The sequence below is a fragment of the Leptonychotes weddellii genome, chromosome 9 (assembly GCF_054177405.1).
Source record: "Leptonychotes weddellii isolate Sample4059 chromosome 9, ASM5417740v2, whole genome shotgun sequence".
NCBI lineage: Eukaryota > Metazoa > Chordata > Mammalia > Carnivora > Phocidae > Leptonychotes > Leptonychotes weddellii.
The window spans coordinates 29,306,037-29,333,131 of NC_138377.1; the positions used below are offsets into that span (position 1 = coordinate 29,306,037).

Consider the following 27,095-nt stretch of genomic DNA (forward strand, 5'->3'; position numbering starts at 1 on the left):
AGCAAGAAATCTGAATTTTTATTAAAAATTTCCTGAATTTGGGCGCCTGGGTGGCTCAGTTGGTTAAGCGGCTGCCTTCGGCTCAGGTCATGATCCCGGAGTCCCTGGATCGAGTCCCGCATCGGGCTCCCTGCTCGGCGGGGAGTCTGCTTCTCCCTCTGACCCTCCCCCCCCTCATGTGCTCTCTCTCTCATTCTCTCTCTCTCAAATAAATAAATAAAAAATCTTAAAAAAAAAAAAATTTCCTGAATTTGAAAATGTCATATGACTCTGACCCAGTGGGAACCAACCTGCACTCTCTGATTTAGACCATGAGCATACCCCGGGCTCTTCATTTTTTAGCCGCTATAAACTGTAAGGAAATTGTGCTTTGCAGAGTATCTTCCATTTTTATATAATCAAAAAATAAAAGTAGCCTACATTTATCATCAGAACCCAACACATAAGGTCTACTCGTTTTAGTGATGTTAATCACTTCGGACTGTAAACTCTTCGGACTGTCCTTCTTGCTTAACTCGTCAGTGCTCTTCTACAGCACGGGCCAGGCTAGGGCCACCTAGTAAATACTGGCTGACTCTGCCAGCAGTCCTCGCTTCTCTTAACTTCTCTCTTGCCCTGTTGGTTTTCGCAGCCTGGGTGGGATACTGAGCAAGTTCTTTTATTTCATCTCTGCCCTGGGGAGATGAGTAGTTAAACTACTCCAGAAAGAAGAGGCTCTTTAAAGCTTCAAAGTCCTCTCTCAATCCATACAGATATCCTCTACTTGGGCTCCCATGCAATCCTACCGTGTGCATGTTTATAAGATAGAGGCCCAGAGTGACCAACAGTCCTCTCAACCCTGCAAGGAACAGAGGCTGCTAACATCAGTAGTGGAAATTACTGTAAAGCAGAGCCTGCTCCTGTTCCCAAGCCTGCTTCTTAAGGCCAAATCTTTGCAACACTGAGCGCCCGCCCATTCTGTGGGAGTAGCTAATTCTAAATCCTCAAAGTTGTAGGAAGTAGAGGAATACTGCTAACAAAAATGCCTACGCTGCTGTTCATTCACATGTATAAACACACATTTAGTCAACAAACATCTCTGGGATGGTCCTTGAGTGTCAGGTACCATGTTATGTGTCAGAGACAATGGAAGGAGCAGGACTTGGGCTTGGTGCCCAGGACCTTTCCGTCTACTGGAGGCAAACAGTATTGCAAACAATTCATAAAAAAAAGAAAGAAAGAAAGAAAGAAAGAAAGAAAGAAAGAAAGAAAGAAAGAAAGAAAGAAAGAAAGAAAGAAAGAAAGAAAGAAAGAAAGAAAAAAGAAATGTGTTGAGAACAACAAGGCACAGAAGTGCACACAAAGAAGAGACCGCTTGCTTCTTCCTAAAGGTGAGTTGTCAAAAGAGGCTTCAGAGAGGAGGGGCACTCTGGTTGAGTCTTGACAGCTGAGTCAGTTTTGGGGAAAGCTAGAAGGCACAAATTATAGGCAGAAGAGCAGCAATGCAACCCCAAAATGTGAAATAGCCTAGCCCCTAAGAGGTACTCTGAGTACTTCACAATGGCTCTAGTGTGTGTGTTTGGGGGAGGAGGTGGGTGATGGAGAAATGAGGCCGAGAGAGAAAACATTCAAGGAGATATGGCTGGAGAACTCGGCAGCTGCCAGACCCTTGAGGTCCCTGTATGTATGCTAAGGAGTTTGGACTTAATCCTAGAGGCAGTAAAAAGACCCTGAGGGATTTCAAATACAACAGTAACACAATCCCGCTGTTGCATTGGAAAGAACACTTTGGCCACGGTACAGAGGAGGGAATAAGAACTACAGAATGGGGGGGGCGGGTGCTGGACCAGTCCAGGTGAGAGAAAATTCAAGGTATGAACTTAGACACTGGATGTATGGCTGGATATGTGAGGTACTGAGGAGAGAAATTTTGATCATGGAATAGATATTGGGGGGAAGGGACAGCAGAGAGGAAAGGAAATCTACATTGATTCCTAGGATTGGGGTTTGGTGACGGGGTAACTGGTGAAGCTATTCATCATGAGAAGGGGTAGAGGAGGAGGAATAAGATCTTTTTTTGCTGAAAAACAACAAAAGGAATCAGTGACTTTCTGATTATAATCTAGGCTAGGAAACCGTATCAAATGAAGTTGTGCTTCAGGGTGTCTCAGAAAATTCTTTTTCTGTCCTTGTGGCTTTTGAATGTCATGGATTAGATTACCATGGTGAAGATGAAGCCATCTTAAATCTGTTTTGGAAAAAGATAGGATATAAATAAATAACACATAAAAAGCCAAGATATTTAGTTTTTAGATCCATTCTCTACACATATTCAAAGACAAATACAGGATCTTTCTAAACATTTTTTGTGAGGATTGAGGGGACCATTAAGTTATACACCTTTCCCACCTGAATTCTGAACCCATCAAAAGAAACAGAGGAAGTAGAAGATACGGCTTGGGAGCACGCAAGAGTGGGCTCCCCCCGAACTAAATTAGGGAGTGGCCCCAATGCCTCTGTGGCTGGTGGAGCACCATACCTTCCTTAAGTTCCTTCCTTATTCCAGACTCACCAGTCAAATGAACCATTCCACTTCCCTTGAGAAGGAGTGATGAGGAAGCAGAGAAGCCAAGAGCTGCTTAGGGAAAACCCTTCCTCATGGAGAATAAGGCCTTTCCCTAAAGCCCTTGCCTAGTAAACTTTTAAAAATTATTCTTTTCCTAACGTAAGCAGTGCATATGTTTCAGTAAGCATCAAGTGGCTTCTGTGTCCCAGGCACCGGATGAGGCACTGAAGATAAAGAAAGACAAAGTTCTGTCTTCAAATGTTCACACCCTATTTCAGGAAGCTAGATCTGTAGAAGGAACATAACCAAGGGACAGAGAAAAGAGGCAAGCAAGCAAAATATTTGGAAGCAAGGAGGAAGTAACAATTAGTTGTAACTCCAGGGATGAGAGAATATTAAAAAGCACCTTGAATTTTTTCTTTCACTACATACAATATTTGAAGCTGTCATTTCATTTTCGTTACTGAAGGCTTTTCTTTTCTTTTCCTTTTTTTTTTTTTTTGCCAAGGATGTGAAAGTGTCTGACATGCAATTGTGTAATGTATGGGTGGACAGCTGTTCTTTCTGCCTACTCAACACCCCATCCCCCTTTTCTGGTAACAAAAGGCTTCCTTTCCTTTGGAGAACTGTCCCAGCCCCACCCTTGGGGCCCCTATCTTTCTGCCACAGGGGTATGCAAGTAATCCAGTGGGTCAGATGGATTCTTTAGGGGTACTGACTTAAAGGCAGAAAGAAAAAGGACCCCATGCCTTTTGAGATCCTCAGGGATGAGGACTAGGGAAGCCACTTTGTCACCATGTGGCAGAACCTGCTAAGATTAAAACTAACAGGAGGAAAGCAGAGCAGAGAGATAGAAACAGCACTAGAAACAATGATACACTGTTGGAAACCCAGTTAGATCCACCCCCTAGACTTCTCAATTACCTTAATCAAGAAATTCCATTGGACTGGTTACCTGCACCGAAGACCCTAGATAATACAATACTTATCATAAGCTTACAAATTACTTGGATTACTTACAGATTGCTTCTATTGTATCTTGGACCTAAAATATTCAAGTTGAGACTTCCACAAAACTTTATGAAGATGCTTACTGCTTTAATGCTTTAAGATATGTCCTAGGAATTGACAATTAATTCTATAAATGATAGTGCCATTTTATGATGAAGCTACTCTAATATGATATCATTTATCAACTATCACTTTTAGTTTTTATTTTTCCAATTATATCATACTTATAGCTCAACCTTTACTAATACATGTTTCTATGATTTATTTTAATCCATTGTACCTTTTTTTTTATTACAGTTTACTAAAATATAGTCACCTTAGTTCTTGCTGCCCTTTTAAAGAGACAAAATTCATTTTCAATTCTAACTTAGTCACTAACAGTGTGCTTTATCTTAATATTCTCTCTGCCCAATCCATCTTAGGGGCATCTGCAAGGTTAAGACATCATCCATAAGTGGAAATTGTTGCTTTTCACCTTCTCTGAAGGTGAAAATACCAGCAAAATTAGAATTTTAAATAGCAGGAATGACTGACTCTCTGTTTACACAGCAGTAAAATAAAGACAGTGAACCCTATTTTCCTCTTCTTGCCCTATAAAAATGAAAAGGACAAGTTAGAACACGTAGCTATCTCTGAACACCAAAGGTGGTGGTGTTACCTATCACTTTTGTATTTTATTTCCTACCAAATTCTGATCTCTTAGAGAGTCAAGTATCATGGATGTCTTTGGCCATCCCAGATAATGTAAGATGGTGGCAAGATGATAAAGAGAGGAAAGAATGAAAGCTTTTCTACTTTCCTTGGTAACTCATTCCAATGTTTCAAAACACCTGGAAGTTATTTCTAATAAATACTTCTAAGTAAACATATTGGTAAAATACTATCGAATACTAGCCTTGTGCCAATCCTAAAGCATTTCCTCTTTCTTTAACCCTTTTGTAGACAAAGATAAGGCAGAAGACTTTCCTATAAAAGATCATTATAAAGTCACATCTCAGCATTGTCTGTGATAAACCACCTCACTTCCTTTAAACATTCTTTATTTTGGTGATTAAAATTATATGCCTGCTTCTCCCTCTCCCACTCCCCCTGCTTGTGTTCCCTCTCTCGCTGTCAAGTAAATAAATAGAATCTTAAAAAAAAAGATATATCACTTGCAAATATCTTTTTTAAAAAAATTATATGCATCATAGAATATGACTATGCGATTATACCGCTATCGTACTCAACTACTTTTCAACTTTTACTACTTGGGAGAAGCAGATTTGCCAAGGCTCTAATTTTCTCAACATTCAAACTGATGCATATTTATAAGAGGGAGAACTAAGCACAGAGGACCGTATATTCAGTGTTTGGCTTAGTGGCATCTGTAAGGTTAAATCATCCTAATATATGGAAATTGTTGCTTCTCACTTTCCTTAAATGTGAAAATTTTGGCAATGAGGCTGAAATCAGAAATAAAGTTATTTGGCATAGATGCCAGGGTAGGATGGAGAATAAGAATACAGAAAATATAGAGAAATACTATGAGACATCTTAACAGCCTCTAGTCTGAACTCGCTCACACATGGGGGCCCTTGGCGCCATGTTTGAAGAATGCTATCTGATTGGTGTAAGGGCAGGCACATCACGTATGCTAGGCCAATCAGATCTTCTTGCAGAAATTTAGATTGAGAGATGCTAGTCAGCCTGGACTGGTCCACTGAACTGAGGATCCATAAACTTGGGTACTGAGAAGGTACCATGTTTGCCTGAGTGCTCACTAAGCAGTGAAAAGTGGTCAGTAGAGAAAGAGAAAAAGAAGGAAGCCGATATATGGAGAGAAGTAGAGCCTGAAGTCCACAAGGTTCTGAAGGGAGCTAGGCAGACAGAGGGATATATGTGGGGGAGTGAGGACTAGCTGCCTGGGTCCTTCTCCATTTCCAGGCTTGGGTCTCTTATGAAGCTCAGATGGATCTGATGCTCTTGGGTTTTACAAAATTCTCCTGCTTTCTTCTGGTAAATTTCTCTTTTTTGTTATGACAATTTGAGTGGGTTTCAATTATTCACAAACAAAAGATTTCTAACCTAGGCAATAATATAGTGGTTCTCAATTGTGGTTGAGCATCAGAATGCCTCCCAAAAAGGTTTTCAAAAGCACAAATACCCATGTCCTGCCTCCAGGGATTCTGACTCAGCAGGTCTGGGACAGAGCCTGGACAGGTTAAATTCTTAAAAAATTCAACCTGAGATCTCATGGAATGACAACCATGGAATAGCGGCCAAAAGCTAGGCATCAAAGGAAAAAGAACATTTTGGACCAAGATAACAATGGCAAAAGGGAAAAAATAAGCATAGGATGGAAGAGTGCACACCACTTCCACAAAGCCGAATACCGTAAATGACTAATATTAGCATTTACTTCCACGCTGATCAAACTGTCGTCAATTTCAGTCATCTGTCATGAAAAAGGCTTCAAAGTATTGCAGGTTTGATTTACATATCAACAAACTATCCCCTGCAGCTTTAAATCTGAATCATTTTGGTACCTGGAAGCATCAAATCTTAAAAAAAACAAAACAAAACAAACTTCACTGAGCTGGACAATTACAGGTTGCAATGAGCTAGGCTAGGCACAAATGAAACTAAGATGTGGGTGTGTACAAAAGAGGCAATTAAGTGGGAATTTGCTATAGAAATTCTTCCCTGAACAGGAAGAAATTGAGTCCAAAAGTTGATTATATTCGTCTGACAGCAAGATTAACGCCCAAATTATGGAATAAATTAGTAAGTGAGACTGCAAGTGAAATCATCCTCTTATTACTTTGACAAAGGAATTTATCTCAGGTTTAGAGAGTGGATCTTTTCTAGGGGAGATGAGAAAGTTTACTGTAATATTTGTAAAAAGATCTTTTCCACAACCATGAAAAGGAAATTTGTAGTATCCTACTCTGTAGAAATCCATCTTTTAGAACTGCATTACTGGGGAAAGAGGCACTGGTAACAACAACAACAAAAGATACAGTTACGTCTCTTGCAAAGCCTGGGAATGAATTCTCTACCAGGGAATGGGCTGATGTCTGGAAGTCACATCAGGATCATACACAACAGCAGAAGTTTCAATAAACTCATACAGGAAAAGGGAATCGAATTTATGATTTACAAATCTCCTCCATTCAACAGGTACGAATTTGGCAGCAAGTGGAACTTTGTCATCATCTTATGTTAAGGTTCAAGGCCTTTCTGTCAAAATGACGACAGGAGTTTGGGGGTATTTCCTTCTTGAAAAATTTCAAGAACTTGCTGGTAATTGATTGGAGAGCATCATGTAACAATGTGGGTACTAGAAAGTAAGACCCCCGGCAGGGAGAGCTGTCTACTATGGTCAGTGTCGTTGCTCAGTGGTCCCATGTGTGGCCCCACATGTACCAAAAGGGAAAAAATAAGCGTTGGACGAAATATAATGAAAAGACAATATAACCAGCATCCCACATTTACAACATTGTTCTGGGCAAATAAATATCTTAATTTTTAAAATCCTGCTTTCTTAACTGCAAAACTGAGACTCCCCCGAGTCAAATATGAAGGACGATACTAATGACAGCTTTGAGAGATAGGTATGTGGTTTATGGCAAAAGAGGGCAGAACCATAATTAAAGATCCCGTTTCCTCAATAGTCTGTTCTATGAATGATGTAATAAGAAGAGCCAGCATTTGTTGAGAATCTATACCACACACCATTCTTACCCAGTGCATCTTTAACTCTTTCGCTTTCATTACAGCCACCGAAATAGGTGATCTTATTATTTCCACTTTTACACTGGCACAGAGAGGTTAAATAGCCACTAGGGTGAAAGAGCTGGAAGTGGAAGAGCCAGGATACTCGCCCAGGAAAGCGTGACTTCTGACAAAGCTCCTCACCTCTCTGTTACACTACTTCCGTGAATGCCATGACCACACAGACTTCTCACTTCGCTCCTCATCTCTTCAAGCATGGCTGGCCTCAGGGCTATTTCCACAAGACAAACCTGTGGCGGGGGGCCTGGTTGTCCCCAGTGAAGGCCCAGCAGAATTTCCATTCATTCCCACACGTCAGTGATTTTGTTACTGGAAAATCAAGAGTCACAGATTCTGGTACCTACTCTAGTTAGCAGAATTTGAACAAGCCTCTCCAGACCACAGTTTCCTCATTTAAATAAAATAATTACATAAATACATACATACATACATACATACATACATACATACATAAATTTGAGGCAATTTTCCAACTCTCTGAAACACTAGGAAAAAGGGAAAGATTCCAGGCCTCTCTACAATTCCCCGCATTGTCGGGTCTTATTGGCACCACCCTCCCTGAGTTTATCAGCAGCTGCAGGCAGGTAAATTAGTCGTGGTGAAACCTGTAGGTGGCAGAAAGGAAAGCCCCTGTGCCTGGCGGCCTGGAAAGATGCAAGTCACAAAATGGCCGCAGGACTACAGTGTGCTGACTGCACAGTCAGATGCATGGAGGATGATCTTTTTTAATTCTGAAAACATTTTAAATACAGAAGACACAGAGAAAACAGTAACAAACCCTGTTTCTACATTTTCTTCGGTCTTTAAAAAATCCTTTGTTTTGGGCGCCTGGGTGGCTCAGTTGGTTAAGCGACTGCCTTCGGCTCAGGTCATGATCCTGGAGTCCTGGGATCGAGTCCCGCATCGGGCTCCCTGCTCAGCAGGGAGTCTGCTTCTCCCTCTGACCTTCCTCCTTCTCATGCTCTCTCTCTCTCATTCTCTCTCTCTCAAATAAATAAATAAAATCTTTAAAAAAAAAATCCTTTGTCTTGTACATTAAAAAATATATCAAGTCAAAGTACCGCCATTGCATTTCCTTCTCCTGGTGACAACCATTATTAAGAATTCGGTATTCATCCTTCTAGTCTTTTTTTTTATGAATACAAATATGGCGGTTTGCGTACATAATCTTACTTGTGAAGCACAGAGTACCTCTCAGGCACACATCTAGAACTCTATAGGATTGCAGTGTGTGTGCATTTTCCTGTCTAACTAGATGCTACCAGATTATTCAAAGTGACTGTACCAGTTTACTCTTTCATTAGCAATATGAGTTCTTGTTTCCTCACATGCTCATCGACATTTAGGAGTTTTCATTTGGTTCTGGTTTTGGTAGGGTATTTGTTTCTTTTGGCCAAATTGATGGATAAGAGTGGTATCTCATTGTGTATTATTATTAACTTAATGACTCGTAAAGTCAAAGACTCAAGTTTCTTCTTCTAAAATCTACCAGTTTATAGCCTTTGCCCAATTTTCTATTGGGTCATCATTTTCTTATTTATTCATAGAATATGAATATGCCTAATTTCCTAAGACTAGAGGGTGAGAGAGAGACTAGCTTGGGAGCCCCTGGTTGGCCCCAGTTGGGTCAAGGGGCTACCCGATTGGCTGGCAGGCTTGTAACAGAACCAACATTCAACAGCAGAAAGAGTGAGGTCATTCTAGTCAGGAAAACAGCTAACTAACTGGTTACTCACTGGGTGGGCAGGTTGTGGACAGGGCTCTTGGGGTCTTTTTCATTTGCCCAGCCATTGCTCTGGTCACTCTGCTGTGCTCTACCTCTATGCCCTACTCATTAGGAGGGAGAAATATATGCCAGCCTTGCCATTATCTCTCACGGGATGGAGATCTCTTGAGCTTTTAAAGAAAGGTTTCACATAGATGAGATGAATTGAAAATGTAGAGCAGATGAAACGAACTGCAGTGGAATAGGAGGGAGGTATTTAGCTGTATTTCTCTGTACCTGAGTTTTTTCTCCTGAGAAATGGGAGGAAATCATTTTTGTTTTCTTTGCCCTGGAGCTAACTACAGACAGCCTAGAGGTGAGAATACAACAGATGTAAAATCTTCTCTTTCTGTGAGGTGAGCGAGTATGTGGCATGAACTTTTTCCCCAAAAGAACTTGGGTCTTTTAACATGTAGGCCACGAGGCTGCTCCGTGGCACCATCCCTAACTTTCTCAGTGGAGAAGAGCCATGCACCCTACAGAGGTTTAGAAAGAAAACAATACTATGAAAGGGAGCTTAGTCTCTCTGGGTTTTCTTGAAATAATGATCTCGTGTCAAGCTCTGACTGTTAAAATGAATTATATTTTGATTAATGACCTTTATTCTGCTAAAAAAATAAATGACCAAAGTGTGTGTTTATATATGCAGAGATGTATATTATATATATGTGTGTGTGTATCTCCTTTGTGTCCGTGTGGCTGTACACCAGGAGTGAAAGAGCAGCTGTTCTAGCCATTTACGTTTGGGGGATGGGTGGGTAATACAGTAAGTTCTGTTGAAAGGAAATTATGGGAGAGAATCTGATACCCTGAATCTTTCAACGAGACAGAGGTCAGGGGGCAAGTGTGGAAATAAACATAGAAACTAGCTTCTTGTTTCTAAATCAGTTTTTAAAAAGTAAACATATAACATGCACCCTTTTTGGAGGTTAGATTCTTGTTGTTTAGAGGTGTTTGATTTGTTTGCTTGTTTGGTTGTGTTTCTCAGTTGATTTTTCTTGCATAATTCAATGGGGACGTGAGTTGGGGTGGGTTGCCCGGTCCCTTTGTATCAAAACCACCATGTTCAGCAAACTCTTCCCCCAACACGTTCGACAACTGGTTTGCAGACCTGCTATTCCTCTCTCTCTCCAGTTACTCCCCTGTAACTTGAAACTACAGATCTAGAAATTATCACTTGAATTTATTTAGAATAAGTGATTGAGAAGTCAGTCAACCCCTGCTTATTAGCAGATTCACTTAAAGGTTGGAAAGCTTCCTAGATGAATTACTTTTAAGTGACCATGTGGGCTCCATGAAGAAAATGACTGCTGGTGTGTAATATATGGAAACAGCAGCATCTAAGCAATGTGGCCAAGGAAATTGCAGAACCCAGTCGTGGAGCTAATTAGTAGATATGTGGGCGCATGAAAACTACAGCCAGAGGAGCTCGTGCCTGTACAAAGCATCCTGTGTCATCACTTGGTAGAACTTGAGATAATGGCCCAAGTAGTAGAGAAGAAAGTGGAGCAACCTGTGGCCTTGAATTTTTTTTTTTAACCTTAACTTTTAAATAGGTCTCGATCCATCAAAGCAGTAATAATGCCAAAACTATTGTCCTTTAGAATAGCTTTTCCATGTATAAATCTAGAATTGTTTCCCTAGATGAAATCTATTTTCCTGAGTCTTGGTTTGAAGTCTCTGGATCTCAAATGAGTCTGGTCAAGTTGTAGTAGGCAATAAGCCACAGACTTCCCCGGTGTCAACATTAAATGCTCCTGAATCAGTGGAACCCATACACTTAATTCTACCCTCCCAAACTACTGACACCAATGCTAAACTATCACATTATTTGTGTCATTTATATAGTTAGTGCAGAAACGAATTATGATGTTCTGCCCCACAGCGGCAAATGAAGGAGCAGAAAATAGAAATCCTAGGTTTTATCCTTCCTTCACCACTATGTTTTTTGTTTTTCTGATACTGTTTGTCCATACACAGTATTTGCTTCTTTACAGGCACATTATGGGTGTTGGAAGTAACTTCTGGACAGAACTACACCTAAACCAAACCAGCCAGTGTTTGTTCATCTTACAGTTTAAGATATGCAGCAGTGGTTTCAAAATTCTTTTGAAAAGCAAATCTACAGTGTAGTAATCAGAATCTTAGTGAAGAGGAATCTTAAAGGTCATCTAGTCCAACCTTCACCCAGTACAAGAATCCTATGTGCTTGGAAAAAATCCTTCTTCTGTACAAATGAAATGTCTAAGGCCGTTTTTTTCTTAATATACTCAGTGAAGGAGGACAGCATCTGCCACCTTTTTCTTTATAAGAACTCGTCCTATACTTAAGTACCATTTATTTTCTCCCTTCAATCTTCTTTTCTTTAGGTTAAATAGCCCACTTTCATCGTTCTTCAGAGATCTGATTTTCCATGCTTTTAATCATTTCAATTGCTTTCCACATCCTCTCAAAATGCACAAGCCCAAGCTGGGCATACTGGCTGAATGAGAGCTTTGCTAATAATATTTCATTAATGCTGAATATGGTGACTCAGTTTTTCATGCCAGGCTCCTGTTAACATAGTCTACCATCATGTTAGATTTTAAAGTGTGCTTGAAAAATGCGCACACACACACACTTGATTCTCTGATATCTTTAACTATGTTATCAAAAAATATTTTTAACATTAACTTGTTTAAATGTGAAAACTCCTAAATCATTTAGAATGCTTTTCCCCCCCTTAAGGTAAAACCCAGAACTCACGGGGCTTTAACATTTAATCACAGATGTCACATGCAGCTGGTGATACACCTTGTTATCAGTCCCAAGTCTCCTCCTGGAATCCCCGAATTCCATATGTGTGTCATCCTGCTTTCTAGAACCAAAGACAAGGAAAAATACTCTGTAGTTCTCTGGGACTTGCAGCTCAAGCTGACCATACTGTCTTTTTAGTAGCTTGTGGCCTCTATGGGGCTGCAGGTTCCAGAAAGGGTTGAATTCTCAGATGTGTGGATATTTTACTCAAGAGTCCAGGTTATAAGTGACAGAGTGCCAACTCAAGTTGTCATAATGGGCAAAACAAAAGGTAGGGCCTGTTAATGGGTCACATTTCCAAGGTGGGTGGACCCAAGTGCTCAAGTGATGATGGAATCTCTTCCTCCACAGTTCAGCTCTGCTTTCAGAGTGTGGATGATTTTTTTTTTTTTAAAGATTTATTTATTTATTTGACAGAGAGAGATACAGCGAGAGAGGGAACATAAGCAGGGGGAGTGGGAGAGGGAGAAGTAGGCCCCCCGCTGAGCAGGGAGCCCGATGCAGGGCTCGAACCCAGGATCCCGGGATCATGACCTGAGCCGAAGGCAGACGCTTAACGACTGAGCCACCCAGGCGCCCCCAGAGTGTGGATGATCTTAAGCAGGCTCCCCCTCCGTGCTGGCTATGGGCTTACATTCTACAAGTTTAGTGACCCTAGCAGACAAAGGGGGCCCCTCTTTCCTGGTAGTTCCGGCCAAACTCTTTTGGTAGATTCTCATATCCTTAGCTTGATTCACATATTTATTCCTAAACCAATCACTGAAACTCTGCTTGGTCTGATCCAGGTTCAGAGTCAACCTCTAGAGCTAGAGAGTGGCATCAGCCTCATCTGAACCACGCAGATGAAGATCCGGATGGGAAAACTGAGGTGTTGTTTCCAAAAGAAAGAGGAAGCAAAGCTTGTCAGGGGAGAGACAGCACTCATCTACTGCTAGGCCTTCAGTGTCCCCTCATGCCTTTCAGGGAGTTCACAGTGGCCTGGCCTGTGACACACAGTATGGGGTCAGCAAAGGCTGAACAAATGAATCCACTGGCTAGGGGCCTAGCCCATCACCAGCACAAGACCTCAGACACTTAAGGACAACAGTGGCATTGCCTTGCAATGCACAGAAGGAAATGCTTACTGGGTTGCGATGGTGGTACAGGGTAAAGGGAAAAGGGCTGAGAAGGTACAGTTCTTTCTGTATAATTTCAGAAAGTGCAACCCAAAAATTAGAGAAATCTCTCCCATGGATCTAAGAAAAAGCATATACTTAAAGCCTATAATGAGAATTCCCTTAGTATTTCTTTGATCCCCAATTCAGTGAAGTTCTGATCAGAATTTTGCGGTCGCTTTAGGGCAGCTCAGTAAAATAGGATGACCACAGATATACAGCTGGATAAAGGTATAGGAGGTATATGAAAAGTAGGAGGGGCCAAAGGGTTTCATAGAGAAGTGCGGCACTTCTTTGGGGCACTGAGCAGAGGTAGGATAGCTGTTCTAGGAAATCACCTACCTTGTGAAAGTGATTTAAGGGGTTTTATGCTGGACTGTCAATATAAGATAAATGAACATTGGTGAATAACTCTAAGAGTCTACACTGTGACTTCCAGACACTGTGCTGAAATGGACCATAATCATGTTTCCTATGGCACAGTGATAAACTTTTAAATTCCAGTGTATTTGGCCTCTTTGTAGTCACAGATATTCCTTTGCAATTATGAGTCGATATTTAATTTGACTACCTTATACTGTGTTCAATAATACTTTTTTAAAGATTACTATCTACTCATAGTGGTTAGAACTTGAAATAATTGCAGTCTGTTTACCTTTGGTTCCTTGTTGAGTCTTAAGTTAATTATAAAAAATATTTGTAAGTAATAAAAATAGCCTTGTTGGGTAACACAGGCCTTGGTATTAAAAGCAAAAGGGAACCAGGAAGTTTAGTTGGGTTCCCAAAGGAGTTTTTGGCTGAGAAAGGTTTGGGAAGCACCATGCTAGAAGTCTCCAAATGTAATATACTCTTGGCCTAAGCACAGTAGGAGAAAGCAGTGTAGAGGAAAAGAGGAGGGAAAATGAAGCAACTCTCTTTGTAAAAAGAAGAATCTCTGAAGAATAGTATTTTTATTCTCTGTGCACTCTGGAAGAAAACAAGCTAATTTATACATAATTCTCCCCAACCCCCAAATGGGCTAAACTAATAAGACACTGAGAAAAATAACTGAGATCATCAGATTGATGATGAAGTAACTATGATAGAAATACTTCATAACCTATTAAAAATTTAGCTTGCCAAAACAGATAAAATTGAAATACACATCCTCACCTCTAAAATCAAGCATGAAAACATGTTTTCCAGGTATATTCCTGAGGGTTACTCCAGATTTACTCTCCATCCTTCTCCACCCTGCTGTCTGCTTTGGAACCTGACCTGGGTGGACCACATCAACAGGACTCTTCCCTGGGTTTGGCCACTGGGGGGCGCCAGCAGGGGACTGGAGGGGGTACAACGGCCTTGGGCTGTGGGTTGTCCACGCCTCTTAATGAAAGGTCTCAGATCCTGCCCATTAGTCCTCCCTGTCTCCTGTTTCCAGAATCCAGCCCATCCTCTTGCCCTTTCAGTCTAAGGGTACTAATGGAGCCAATGATGATTAGCACCAGAATACTGCACAGGCCCTGTGGTCTCCCTGCGCCCCGGTCCACTCCATTACAAGGACTCCTTTTATTATTCAGGTTTTCTGAATAATCCTAATAAAAGTGCCATCTTTTCCTGATGGGATCCTGGCTGATACAATATGTAATGTACTCAGTTGAAGAAAAAGTTGTAGAAAAAGTTCTAGTAAGTAACCTATGCCTCCTTTTATTTCTAGTCCTAACATTTACTGTTATTTTTATTAGAGTTGAATGCAGGCCAAGCCTAGGCATAAGGAGGTTTATGACGAAAACCGCCTTCAGTCCTCTACTAATGATCTAGACACAGATACAGAGCGGACTGGAACAAGAACTGCTTGGCTTTCATCACATTGACACGAACCTGCTGCTTCCTCCCCACGGTCTTCAAAAATCCCGACCTCATCCTTATAACCTGGCACCCTTTCCTTCTATTAGGTAGTGCTGGGGCAAACGGCACTGTTTGTGAGAGTGTCCAGGACAGTACGAACACACAGTAAGTACAACTGGGGAGATAAGTCTTACTTACTAATGAGTAATAAAATTATTCAGCTAGTGTTTCATAAAAGATGAAAAGGAATTGCTCTAAGCCCCGAGCACCTCCACAGCAGGAACCATGTCTCAGACATGGTTCCAGTCCCTGACCTAGCTCAGTGCCTGGCACTTAGTAGGGGCCCGTGAAAACACTGAGATGTGTCAGTGTTACTTTCTAAGGGGCAGTGGGATGGTAAGGGCTGTGGAGAGCCTCACTTGTGTGTCCTGGGTGTACATTTCTACCGTGTGCACAGTTCCTCTCCCTCTTCTTCACAGAAATATCATCAACGGCCCCCTCAGTGGCACTTAGCCGATTTGGGGTCATGGATGTCCCCCTTTGAGAATCTGACACACCAACAGATAAATAGAGGTCAAGGACAAAAAGTAGAACAAAACAAACCTCTTAGTTAAGATGCTCTACACAGTCCTGAAGCAGACGTATTCCCTTGTCGAAAACGGGCAGGGCACAAGGTACTCCATGAGGAATCTGAGAAGGCGCATTCCAGTCCAGACTTCACAAGACTACAGCCCAGAGGAACTTACTTCCTCTCTGCAGACTCCAGCTTCTGATACTGAATACCTATGGTTCGTGGTGGTGATGGTGATGGTGATGAGAGCTGTGCCTATGGGCTCAGGTGCTGTGCTAAGTGTTGCACCTATCTTAACTCGGTTAGCCTCACAGCATCTTTATCATGTAGATACTACTATTATCCTCATTGTAAAGAAGAAGAAGTTGAGACACAAGGAGGTTTAGCGGATGGTTCAAAGTCATCAAAGTCCTTCACAAAGAGCCCAGAATTAGAATCCAGGTAGTCCCGGGGCACCTGGGTGGCTCAGTAGGTTAAGCATCTGCCTTTAGGTTCAGGTCATGACCCTGGGGTCCTGGGATCTCTCCCTGCATCGGGCTCCCTGCTGAGTAGGGAGTCTGCTTCTCCCTCTCCCTCCCCCTCTGCCGCTCCCAACCCCCCCCCCGCCCACTCTCTGTTGCTTGCTTACTCTCTCTCTCAAGTAAATAGATAAAATCTAAAAAAAAAAAAAAAAAAGGAATCCAGGTAGTCCCACAAAATGCTTGAGCATCTGCTCACATCTGCTATTGCTCCCTAATGAGCTAGTAACTATTTCACCTCACTAATGGGACGTTATGCGCACAAGTTCCTTGAGCATCTACTGGAGTGTAAGGCACTATGCTAGCTGCTATGGGGCAGGCAGAGATGTGTGAACCAGTTTCACCTGAGGAAGGCAGAAATGCTGGGCGAGGGGGCAGGTTTAACACCTCATTTGCATTAATAACATGGTACGCACAGGTGAGGAATAACTGGGGCGGGGCATAAGCGCGAGTGAGATAGAGCACTGAGTGGATGGGTCTAAAGTAGCCTGAAAGGTGACATAAACTTCAAGGGAAAAGGAAATTTGACAACCTGAAAAAATTATTGGTAGGAATGAAAATGCGAAGTAACTGATAAAAAAGACAGTCACACTCTGGGAGGAAAAAGTACGTTCATATACCATGAAACACAGAAGTTTGTTTCTAAAGTATATTATTTATATGATATACAAGGAAAAAAAGTTATGAAGAGTCTTTTCTATCATTAGAAGATGCCACTTGAAAGCAGGGAAGTGCAGAAGGGAGCCCGGCGTCAGCTCAGGAATGTGGGAGACCCGCAGTTCCAAAATGGACAGTCCTGATTCTGGGGCTCACCGTGTGCCAGGCTCTGTGCCAGGCGCTGGAGATGACCAGGATAGGAGACCTACCCTGAAGAAGCACATAATATATTGGGAAAGACAAACTGCTTTGCAATTTACTATAAAGACTTTGTGATACCCACGGTAAAAAGGGATGAACAAAGAGTCTAGAAGATGAGGCCTGGAAATTTCATCAAGAGTATTCCCTCCACATACGCAGATTGGGAGCAGATAGTTTGTTCAATTCACCTGGGCTCATATGGTCCATCCTAACACTGTCTGAGTAGACTTTAGAACATAAAACAAGGGCGCCTGGGTGGCTCAGTCGGTTAAGCAACCGACTCTTGATCTCAGCTCAGGTCATGATCTCAGGGTTGTGAAATCGAGCCCCGTGTTGGGCTCTGCACTCAGTGCAGAGTCTGCTTGTCCCTCTCCCTCCCCCACGCTCGTGCTCTCTCTCTCTCTCAAAAATAAATAAAAGCTTTAAAAAAAAAAAAGAACATAAAACAAGAGATTGTTTGAGATCCACTAAAATAGCACCGTAAGTAAACTACATATAATTTGCTGATATGTTGGGCACTGATGAAATGAGTGATGGTGTGTACGACTATGGGTGTGGTTTTATTTATGGTCCTCGGAGGTTAGTAAACTCTCATGGCCGCTGGTGACTGCAGGTGCCTGTGCTAGCCCCTTCTCTCAGCTGCTTTTCCTGCCGCTCCCAGCTGGCTTTGTAACTTCTTTTTAAAAAGATTTTATTTATTTATATGACAGAGAGAGAGAGTACAAGCAGGGGGAGCGGCAGGCAGAGGGAGAGGGAGAAGGAGGCTTCCCGCGGAGCAGGGAGCCCGATGCGGGACTCGATCCCAGGACCCTGGGACCATGACCTGAGCCGAAGGCAGACGCTTAACGACTGAGCCACCAGGCGCCCCGGGCTTTGTAGCTTCTGAGGACTCCCAACGGCACGTCCCAGTCAGCAGGGTCTCTGAACTCCTGCATGTTCTCTTAGTATCTGAATGTCACGGTCCAAGGTCAAGCTCGGACTCTCAGAAGACTGTCCCTGCTCCTGCTTCCGCTCTCTGGAGCCAGAGCATTGGTACATCACTTCCTCTGCTCCAGGGCTCGGTTTCTCCAGGGCTTTTTGTTTGCGCTGTGCCTCCTCTCTGGCAGGCCTCCCAGTTCTCTACGGAACGCCACCCTTCACGGCCAAGGCCTCTGACTCAAGGCCCAGTGAGGTCACAAGTCGGGGCTCAGCCCAGGATCTGGCACATAATAAGCACTCAGTAAAGGTTTGCAGAATGGAGACATGAAGAAACGAATGCCCACATCTTTGGGCCCCTAAGGGACCCTGCCCTCGGCTGCACAGGCAGCGAGGCTCAGCTGCCACAGGCTGACTGGCTGGCCAGCCCCTTAGCAAGTGACAGTCAGCGAACATTTCACCCTCCCATCTGTTCCCGCTCCCAGAGCCCATGGTCTCCCTGGGTATTCCTGTCTTTGGGTGAGGAAGGCCTATTCGTCTTGTCCCTGGGCTCTCCTTGGAGGAGGGACAGCTTCTGGGCAGAGTGCTGCTGGGAAGACAAGCCCCAAGAAACAGTAGATGGTCTTCCTCTCTGTATTCTTGCTTCCCCTTTTGAAATCCTCACAGTTGCCACATCTACTGGTCAAGGCTACTAAAACCATACATTTCCAAACATCAAACACTACCCACAAGTGGGGAAAAAAACACACAGTATTTTTTTTTTTAATTCTTCTGCTGTCTTTGCCAATTGTATCTCTAACATGTGAGAATTTACTTTGGAAAACAGTTTTTCCCATGTAATTTTATTTATCCACCCACCAAAACTTGCCCAGGGTATGGATGCCAGCACTTTTTAGAGAGTGTACCACTAAGGGGCACACCAATCTCTCCATCTTGCTTCACCCCGTTCACCCTTCAGTGGTGCAGCTGCACTTTTTTCCAGCTCTGTGTTTAGTCCTTTACCCACTAGGCCTGGAAAGCTAGAACATTTTCAGAGGCAGCGCTTTGTATAATAAAAAAGTGTATTATAACTGTCCCTTTTTAACCCTTTCTCAAGGTGCTAATTAAAAATGTTCCTGGTAATTGTGCAAAGCCAATGCCTACGGCCTTCCACTTACAGGCACACCTCCTTTCAGCCCGAGTTGGAGTCCCAGCACAAGACCAACCCCCCTCTGCCCCTGCACACACCCTCCCCCCCCAGAACTTCACCGTGGCTTCATCTGCCCTGGCCTGTACTGGGGGCTCCCATCAACCTATCACAAAGCAGGGAGACCGGGGGCTTTCAACAGAACACATCGAAGAGGCCTAGAGGCAAGATTCTACGAGGTGCCGCTTGGCTCTAGGCCAACAATCTCCTAATCTGCAAAAGCTCAAATGAGCCGATCAAAACACATTGATAGAGTACCATTTATGCACAGGGCATGAAGAAGGATACACAACCATCAGAAATGTGGCCCTCGTCGCCCCACAGAAGCTTACGATCTAGAAGAGGAAAAAGGCTTTGCCCTTAAATCGATGTCCAGTAATGCTTGGGCCACACAGGCTGACAGCCAGTATGAGGTAAGGGCAGCAAGGGCAAGTGGATACAGGGGAGGGAAGGGGAAGGGAATCTGAATGAGTTAGAATGGGAAATAATCAGTCTGGCTAAAATACAGGTGAGAAGAGGTATAATAAGACCAGATTGTCAAAGTCCTTGAGTGAAATTATGGAATGTGTTATCGTGCAGTCCTTGCAAACTGCCACCTGGATTTATTTTGGACCTTTAAGGTGTGAGACAGAAGCTGAATATAGTTATTCAGACATGGATCAAAACAAGGACATTATGATTTTTTTTTTTTGCTTCATTATATTATTTATATCATGCTTACTATATGCTAAGCACTGTTCTAAGTGATTTATAAATATTAACTCATTGAATCCTCACAACAAATGCTACAAAGTCAGGATGATTTTTTTTTTTGCCCTATTTACAGATGGGGAAACAACAATACAGGGTTTAAGTGACTTGCTCAGAGTCTATACCTGTGCTGTCTCTCTTGCTCCCACGGAAGAGCAGATTATGGACCAACTGCTTCTGTTTTCTGAGCTTCTCAGAGGCAATGAAATACCAAGGGCAGAGACTAATCAATAATGTCTTTCCAGAGCTTCTTCTGAAATCTTCTAAGACTATCACTTACTGAATTGTTCCTAAAAGCCCTGTTGGCAACAGCATTCCATCACCCAAAAGGAGAGAGATAAAAAATGTCCAAGTTTACCAAGTGTATGAGTTGACGAAGTTAGACTTGCAGTGGGGAGAGGGGTTCCAAAAGGGCAGAGGAATGTGAGCAGTGCAGAGTGGCTGGTGCTGCCCTCCTCTTGGAGAAGAGAACAAGATTATTTTTCTCAGACATGTAGGGCTGAGGAAGAGTATAACAGTATGCCCCTACCTCTGCTGTTTTCCTAGTTTACCATTTTTTTGTTTTAAATTCCCTTTTAGAATTAGAATGACTTGAATTTAGAAACTTTGAGGAGTGTGTGGTGAAACAGGAAGTAGGAGAAATGCAGTGTGATGGGGACGTGGAGCCAGATGAAGAGAGAGCCAAGGAGAAGAAAGGAGACCTGCGCACGATGGGTAGGAAGATGAGAGGCGTGTTGGAAGTCAGAGGAGAGAGGGTGGGATAACTTTTCACCAGAGGCAGTATTCCAGTGTGACCCTAGGAAGGACATTCTTCCAGACCCTTGGGTCCCTCACACACAGTTTGAGAAATGCCATCGGGATGTTTGGTAGGCCACACCCATAGAGATATTTTACACTTAACAACTGTGGCCACAGCACATTATGGGAATGGAATAGCTAACTTCATGAACTTTCCCAGCTGGAACAAGTAAAGCTTTACTTGACGAGCTCAAAATGCTGACAAATCATTTTGTATAACGAGTGAACCAGGAGGAGCAAGTGTTGATTCAAAAAGAAAATGGTGAGGGGCTGTGTATCTTTGCCACTTGTTTACCAAGAGGAAAGCCAAGAGGGGGGAACCAGTGGGGAAGAGGGGTCTCTGTCTTTGTCACGACAGTTGGCTGAGCACTCCAGCAGCCCTGCAGAATGTAGACAAATGGCCATTTTGGAGCAATCATGTGATTCCTATGTAAGCCCATCTTGGAGCTGTTAGCTATTTACAGTCTAATGCTTAAAAGTCTCTTCAGGCTCTTTAAAGATATTAAAATGATGACACATTTTAAAATGTGGTAATAAAGTTCCTGGGCTTTTTTTCCCCCATTGGTTTAATCATTTTCATATAAAATAGGAAACATCCAAAGTTAACATCTTCCCATGCCCAAATTTCTGTGTCTATTGCAATTGCTGCACGACACACATGAACAAAGATTACTTAGGGCCAATTTCAGATGGGAAAGTGCTCTAGCAGCTCCAGCTAGTAAGGAACAAGGAGAGAAAGGGATTACTCCAATATCAAGTCAAACTGGGGGCTCGGGAGGGAGTGGAAGAGTGGGGAATCTAAGGGTACCACGTGTGGTAACACAGAGATCAAGCAAAGGGGTTTTGGAGTCAGAAGGAACTGAATGCTAATCCCAAGTCTGCCTTTCCATGGCTCTGTGAACTACAGCACGCTACCCAATCTCTTTGGGCCTTCATTTCTTCATTCATAAAATAAAGGTAACATGCATGTCTCGTAGGGTTGTTGGGCAACATGAACTCATGTAGGTAATGAAGGTAAAGCAGTGGTACATTTAGGCAATCAATACATGATGGCTATTCTTCTCAGACACATGCCTAGGCTGAGCCCACATCACTAGGCCAGATAGGAACTTTATAGAAGCAAGAATTCAAGAGGGTCCAAAGCTACCCTATGAAGGCCAAGTACTTTGGATTTAAAAGGGAGCCCCAGTTCTGACCTAATCATCTGAATTAGAGCCAGAACAAAGAAGTCATCCAAGTGTTTTACAAAGTATGACTTTGAGCTACACTAGAGCTAGGAGGGTTACTCTCAATAGAAAGGGATGCTCAGGGTTAGCTACACAAAGATAAAGAAATGGGAAAGGACCCTTCACCTTTGTATGACTAATTTGATTCTATTTTCAGTTTTATCTCCTAGATTGTTCTGCCTGGGTTCAAAACTGATAGTGACCTTCAGTAATCATAAAAACTCCCAGGCTTCTTGGGCAGCCTTTTTTATTATAGAAGTAAGTTAGGGTCACCAGATTTAGCAACTAAAACTACAAGATGCCCAATTAAATTTAAATTTTTGATAAAGAATGAATCTTTTTTAGTATAAATGTGTCCCAGTGCAATATGCGCAATGAACTCATACTAAACAATTATTTGTTGTTTATTCAAAATGCAAATTTACTGAGCATCCTGCATTTTATCTGGCAACCCTCATCAGCAGCCAAGAAGCTACCCTTTCTAACCCGGAGAAGAGCAAAGCAAAGTCACCTCCCCTTCATAATTAGTAATGCACTGGAAAATACCAGAAGAGAAAAAAAAAAAAAGTCCCACAGTTTCTAGGGCTTTTACTTCTAAGCAAATACAGTACTAAATTTACAGACTTAAAAAATATATATATCATTTCCCCAATCAGGGTTTTTTTTTTTAAATATCTCAGTCTAAAGCAAAAAAATAACAATGGGAGGGGACTTCCCCTCAGATGACATGTAAGTAATAATTGGTAGACAGACGTTTGAGACGTGATGCTTGTAAGAGCACTGACCTCTTGCTGCTTTAGCTTGTCTAGCAAGGCCAATAAGCTAAATTCTTCCAAAAATCTCTCCTCTGTATTCTTCATGAACAAAAATAATACACATACAGAAATTATATTTCCCCAAATGAAGCACCATTTTCCTTGGCAGGCTCAATGCCACAAAAGACTATGAAATTAACCTTTGGGGCCTAAAGGGCAAGGCCCAGCAGTGCTGGCCATTGTTTCTAGCTCCAGCTACAGCCTGGCTATTCACACTGACCTCAGAGAGAGAGGTCGGCCATGTTGTGAACATGGCCACACAGTAGGAGGACCACCCATGCAAACAAACAAATGCAAAACTCCCTCTTCCTTGGTTATATCAAAACCAATGGAGTTCTTTCCTTCCTGATTGAACGCCAACAATATTCCTTACTTTCCAAAATATCCCCAAGCAACCCCAGGTTCAAGGTCCTTGGCAATCTAAATTTAGAGATAGGTTTACCCCATGGAGTCCTGGGAATTTTAAGCAAATGGTACCACTCTTCTTCTTTTTCTTCTCAAACGTCTAATCCACTTCCTAAGTCTACTCAGGTACAGCAATTACCCCTTCAAAAGTTAGCAGCCAAAGTTTCAAGGAGCTGGTTTTTTTAGTCATCTTGTAAGTATTACATTAAGCTTCTGGGCCAGAGTACAACAGGCCTATGGCCAGGTTGAACTGGACAAACAAATGGAACTGGTTCCAGCTCACCAACCTGGCCCCAAAATGTCCTGGTCAAAGAAGTGCTTTTTAAATCATGGGGAACCACTACTGAAAATCCACTAATGCTTTGATGGTGGCCCAGTAGGTGGTGGCTTCATGGTGAATCATAAAAGAAGAAACTGAAGAAGGAAACTAATCATCATATCATCTTGGCATAAAGCCTACATAAGGGACAGAGTGGAATGAACTGCCTCTCTAGGAAGCCTTCCTTGATACAGCCAAGGGAAGTGAGAGCATGTGATTTACTTGATTTCCCTGTTTCTGACACAGATATCAGAAATAGTATATACTGTATGACACATGCATCAACCCATCTTGGATGACTCACTATTTTCAGAACATAGCTCTCCCACCCCTGAGCCTTCGCTCACATCTTTCTTCTGAACCACTTTCCAAAGCTTGCCCATGCCTGCTGAAATCCTACTTTTTTGTCAAATTTCAACTTTTGAGCTTTTTCAGCTTTTGAAGTAGCCTGGGGGCTACTTCTTCTAAAAAGACTTCTTGAGATGGTTTCTCTTTTGCCTCTAAATTCCTGGTGCATTTTGCTTTTTCCGCCCATACGCAGTTATCACATATAATTGGAAGTAACAGTAGACTTGTTTCCCCCACCAATCAGGGACCAGATCTCACAGAGCCTCGTTCAAATGGAGCAAAGGACAGGTGCTCACTGTATGTCAGCAGGATTGATGCAATTATTAACCATGTCTTTGATTTCTTAGTAACATCTTCTCTAGTCCTAATCTTTGCTTTGATGACCTTTCTGATACAACGCAGCACTTGTCTCTATCACAGAACTTACAACATCATGTTGAAACTATCATATTACCTATGAGCCACTAGACTCTAAACTTTCAACCTTGTTTCACTCATCTGTGTGTCTGCAGTGCCTAACGTAATATCTGAAAATGAGAGGGCACGTAAATAAATCTTTGATGAGATGGGCATAAAGTGGGCTATGAGTTTTTTGAGGGAAGGATCCACACATTCTCATCTTCTGCACCTTCTCTTTATAATCAAGAAACACTCATTGATATTGATATGTGAGGTAGGTTCTATAGAAAACAGTTTCTCCGTTCTTTCAAGTAGGTCATACCATTTGATGAGCAAAAATGTGGAAAAGTCTTCTGAAATACAAATGCTAACCTCAAGGCTTCACGTACTTTGAGAAACTCGAGACCTAGTTGTCTCCAGTGACTTGTTGGGTGGCCTTCTTCCCTAGCCCAAGATAGCCTCAAAAATTTATTTTGCACTTGACCTGCATTCCAATTATGATTATTTGGCATTTTCAAAATAACTCCAACGAAAGTTGTAAAACTGGATTGTGGTGATGGTGATATAATTCTCTACATTTACTAAAAATTATTGAACTATATACTTACAATGAGTGGATTTATATTATGTAAATTATACCTCAATAAATCTGTAAAAAAATTAACTTAGACTATTCAACAAGAAGGACAACATCTTATTTTTCATTTTGCCCTCCAGGGTCTAGCATCCTAACAGATAGCGTGGCTGTTTCTTGTTAGCCAGGAGGTGCATCCACGCTGGCAGAAGTGCTCGGTCAGGTCACCAAATGTAAACAGCTCTGCAGAGGTCACCACAAAGGCACTGTTGTTCTATCTCATAGCGAGAAGGAAAGGAGAGTCGCCATGGAATATCTACTCTCTCTTGCATCCTTAATTAGAAACATGTGGAAGAGGGCCCACCCACGGGTCAAATCAGCCAGAAAGGCCTCCTTTCTTCTGCCTAATGTTGCATATTGGCTGAAGAAAGACCTCTCCCTGGGCCTGCCATAGAAATGGTTTCAAATTATAAAAGTATCTACAAAGGCCACCATCAAAGCACCAATGGATTTTCACTAGTGGCTCCCCATGATTTAAAAAACACTTCCTTGACTGGTACATAATTAGTGCCAGGTTGGTACATATGACATATGGTAATTTGTCCAGTTCAACCTGACCATGGGCCTGTTGCACCCTGGCCCAAATCATACACTGCTCAGACCCTCATGGGTAGGTGAAATGCAGAAGTCACAAAATATACAAGTTCTAAGCAGCACCTTGGTAATTCAGATCACACAGATGTCTGCATTCTTCCTTATAATCCATTTACATTGAACTTAATACTTTGGTTCTTTTCATTTTTGGCACCAGTATCTAAACTATCTCAATGATATATGAAGAAAGTGAATGAGAGATTATATAAACTCTATTTGTTAATGTCCTAAAGAAAATGCCATATTAGTCGAAGATGCTATTCATTGTAATGCTCCCCAAAGAGCAATACTCTGTTCTCTTTCAGAAAAGTCCCAGTAAATATTCACTTTTCTTCAAACTCTAGTGACTTGTTTTAGTAGTAGAAAATTGATATAAAGTCAGCATAAATAAAACTAAAGTTTTACTTTGGGTCTAAAGAACTACAAAAGCTGGCAGACCAAATTATTTAAACACACTAAATGGTCTTTTTTTTTTTTTTTTTTAAACACAAGGAGCAATCCATGCTAAGACTGATGTGCTGGCCCAACATGGGGCCTTTTGCGAAGAGCAGATAGTCCAAGAGGCTTGCTTTGATCTGACCAAAGATGGGTATTTAATCTCTTATGTAGAAGAAAGCTATAGTTTTTAGATTAATTGCCCGACCACAGATCTGCTGCCAAGCTGCTCCAAGTTTCTCCTCCTAATGTGAAATAAAATGGCCATTTACTTTAAACCATGTGGTAGAGCCAGCTCATGCCAGAGAATATGCATTTCTTCTGCACTCATTTACCGATTATGTAAAAGGTCAGTGCATCATTCACGTGCAATGGGAGCAACAATCAGTCTGTACTCCATCATCTCTTCTAAGTTTACCAGACAGAGGACTGGGGGCTGACAGTGGGTGACTCATGGAAAGAAATTGTGAAACCAGAGAAGAGTTCATTTTGCATATGAAGAGTTATCTTCTTGGTTGAGATGCACACCTAAAATGAGACAAAGACGGAAAGGCCTTCTGGGGGAACCCACACAAAGTGTCATTAGCTGGTGTTCTACAGAAAACTGAGTGGGTTCCAGCAGCTGGATGGTGGTGTTAGTAGGTGGGGAGAGGGAGTCATATTTAGAACCCATGGTTCCAGTTACAATGGTTGTATGCTCTACAGGAAAGTGACCACCACTGCCTGTCATGAAGACCAAAGATTCAAAACTTGGACTCACTGGCTGATCCTGAATGAATTTCCAACCCTGCCTGTGTCTCTGCTGCCTCAACCATTAAAACATAAATAAATATACCCACCCACTTTGGTGTGCAATGAGGTTGCATCACATTTTTGGCTCCATAATCAAGACGTGTCTTGTTAATATTACACTGCTCTGTAGAATCAAGCATGTAGAAGCTTTGGGCTTCCAATATATGAATGAATGCCAGTAACCATGTGGTCAACAGCCAAATATGAAATCAGATTCTCTGAAAAGAGGCAAGTATTTTAGGTCTGCCTTTCAAGAAGCTGCAGCCCCACCCAACTACTAAGGTCTAAACGAAGTGACTTAACACCATTTGGCTGCATTTTCTTTGGCTGGCCAGTGCCTGAATGACCACCTCCAAGAGAGATTTGCACAGGGCGAGCGACCTGAATGAGTACACAGGGGTCAGAGGGCTGGGGGTAGGGACAAGAAAGGACACAGCTGAGGGGCAGTAAACGGAGTAGTGAATTGTCCTTTGAGCAAATGCTTCTTTTTCTCCAGGCAGAATGATTATAGGGACCTTGCTGTCAGCACTCTTGGACTAATCTTTCCAGACACTGATTTCTGAAGAGATCAAACCCAAATCAGCAGTTGAGGAGGTGGAGGGGGAATTTTAGAAGCTGGTGATTCAATCCTCTGGCACACAGCACTTGCTAGCCCCT

The 27,095-nt window shown here is 42.3% G+C and overlaps 1 protein-coding gene across 8 annotated transcripts in view; it reads right to left on the bottom strand.

The window, feature by feature from the left end:
* RAD51B (RAD51 paralog B) overlaps positions 1-27,095 on the bottom strand; it is a 780,046-nt gene that overhangs the window by 110,643 nt on the left and 642,308 nt on the right. The window contains exon 9 of one of the 8 annotated variants that reach the window (XM_081829428.1): positions 11,844-11,955. The exons of the other annotated variants lie outside the window; for them this stretch is intronic. Coding sequence (XP_081685554.1) covers positions 11,870-11,955 — 86 coding nt within the window. The 3' untranslated portion in view covers positions 11,844-11,869. Of the gene's footprint in view, positions 1-11,843; positions 11,956-27,095 lie in introns of those variants that run through there. 8 annotated transcript variants of the gene reach the window in all.